The sequence below is a fragment of the Montipora capricornis genome, chromosome 13, assembly GCF_036669925.1.
Source record: "Montipora capricornis isolate CH-2021 chromosome 13, ASM3666992v2, whole genome shotgun sequence".
In the NCBI taxonomy this organism is placed as follows: Eukaryota; Metazoa; Cnidaria; class Anthozoa; order Scleractinia; family Acroporidae; genus Montipora; species Montipora capricornis.
In genome coordinates, this window is record NC_090895.1 from 24,878,065 (window position 1) to 24,880,178 (window position 2,114).

At 36.8% G+C, this 2,114-nt stretch overlaps 1 protein-coding gene across 1 annotated transcript in view; it reads right to left on the reverse strand.

Moving 5' to 3' along the window:
- Positions 1-1,553: 1,553 nt before the first annotated feature.
- Positions 1,554-2,114, reverse strand: part of LOC138030235 (histone demethylase UTY-like) — a 1,320-nt gene continuing 759 nt past the window's right edge. The window contains exons 3-5 of the mRNA XM_068878125.1: positions 2,026-2,114; positions 1,716-1,768; positions 1,554-1,633 (exon numbers count right to left, since the gene is read on the reverse strand). The exon at positions 2,026-2,114 is cut by the window's right edge and continues 20 nt beyond it. Coding sequence (XP_068734226.1) covers positions 1,586-1,633; positions 1,716-1,768; positions 2,026-2,114 — 190 coding nt within the window. The 3' untranslated portion in view covers positions 1,554-1,585. The remainder of the gene's footprint in view (positions 1,634-1,715; positions 1,769-2,025) is intronic.

The following is a 2,114-nucleotide window of genomic DNA, read 5'->3' on the forward strand; positions in this document are numbered from 1 at the left end:
ATCGCGAATTAGTATCACCCAACTAGTGGACTAATGCAAATCCTGCATTTTGATTGGCTATGTACTAGAGGAGTTATTGTAATAGTCCTCGAGATGCGAAAAGCGTGAGTTTTCTTTTCGTTTTATTCCCAATGAAATTAATATTTCTTCAACATGCATTTGCTAAACTTTATTATTGCCTTTTCTGTCCAACTAATTGGGTGATACTAAAACAATTAGACCCTGCGCCCTCAAGGGCCACTGGTCAATAGCCCATTCGGCTTCGCCTCATGGGCTATTGACAAGGTCTACGCGTCTAATTACAAGTTAATTATTAAGCCTACAGATGGTTACAAATGCAGTGTAATACATTATAATTATTGAACGTCTTTCATCGGTAGCCGAATAAGAGCATTCTTAACGACCATTTAACGAATGCATGAATGCGCCTGCCGAACTTGAGATGATCAGAAATCGATTACAAATTTTCCATTGTTTACACCTGACAGCCTGATTCCCCAACCATCCCGATAGCTCTCCACAAGCTAAAAATGAGGGCACAACAGTTTCTTTTTTTTTTTTTTTGGCAGGAATGGTTACATGCAAAGTTCAAATACCGACAAGTCATATATATCTCCCACAAGGGTTACAAATCTAATTCTTCGTGCATGTACAGTACCATCAAAATCTGAAAATATCATGAAAGCCACAAGAAAAATTTAAAAAATATCTTGGGCTAAAGTGATCTTAATCGCTTAAAACAAGAATACATGCCCTGAAAATAGTACAAAGTGAAAACTGAAAACCACAAAACGGAATGGATTACCTGTACTATATCCGGCACACTGTAAATAACAGAAACACCTCAGCTGGCAATAAGTATGTGTAATTAAAAATCCTTCTGCAAATTCTCCTCATACAGGACATGATTTCACCGAAAAAAAATTCAAACTATACACTTTCCTAGAAAATGATATTTAGCTGTTGGAGAACAGCTTCGTGGAATTCGCATACTCAATATTCATATAATTAGAATAAAATCAACTTTACAAAATTTCTATGCTTGAGCCAGCCAAGGAAACAAAACTGGCAATAAAAATGAGGGATTTTCCCTGAGCCGCGTGGAATTGATGAAATAAATTTCCGCTATACCTGTCCCATCACTTAAAGAGTTTAAAATCGGGGACAAATATAGAACGGCTTTTCAATTATTTATGTGCTCAAAGTTCTTTTGTCTGAAAGCATCGATGTTCGCGTGTGAAAATAGCTGGTACAGCATTTCGAAAACTTGTCAGAAGGGCATTTTTAAATAGCATAAACACACAAAGACTATTTTTAGCCACAACGTCGGAATTTATGGTCTATAGCTATCCCAATTACAGAATAATTTGAAGTTTAAACTCGTCGACAATGATACTGCCGACTTGAACGGCCATTTCCAGCTGCACAAATACATAAGAAAATAACAAACACAAAAAGCCGGTTAAAAAACAGTTTATATTTTAAAGTTAGTGCGTCCGTGCGAGTATTGAAGGAAAACTCAAACCTTACCTTCACAAAGCCTTTTACAATGCCAAGAATAATCTTAACGCCTCTTAATCTCTCTTCAGCGAAAAATGTACGAAATAGGCCAGCCAACAAGGTGTGGGATACGCTATGTGAGATTGGATCATTGGAGACACAATAGTATGAACGCGAGCTGTGTAATTAATGAAATTGTCAATGAGTAAGCTTACCTTCCAGTAGTTGACTTGCTGGGCGTTAAAAAACCTCTGATAAGCTGATAGCGCTGAAAATAACATACCAAACTCACTTAAAACAAAAGCCTGCTAAAAATAACAGCAAATCCTGTTCAAGGTCCTCGACTACAACTTTCAACACGAAATTATTCCACGAGTTTACCAAATGTTTCACAATCACTCTTGCATTTTGGAAGATTTGTTGAAAAGATCTTGATAGAAAGAACTGTTTTTTTTTTTTTTACGAATGTAATGAACGAGTTTACGTGCAGTGCAAAAATTCGTCTTTACTTAAGCTTAAGCTTACCTTTCGCAAAGTCCTCTAGCAACAGGTGAAAATGACCCAATTTGCAGAAAGTGGACGAATCAGCTCCTTTGCCTTCTTCTTTTAACTCG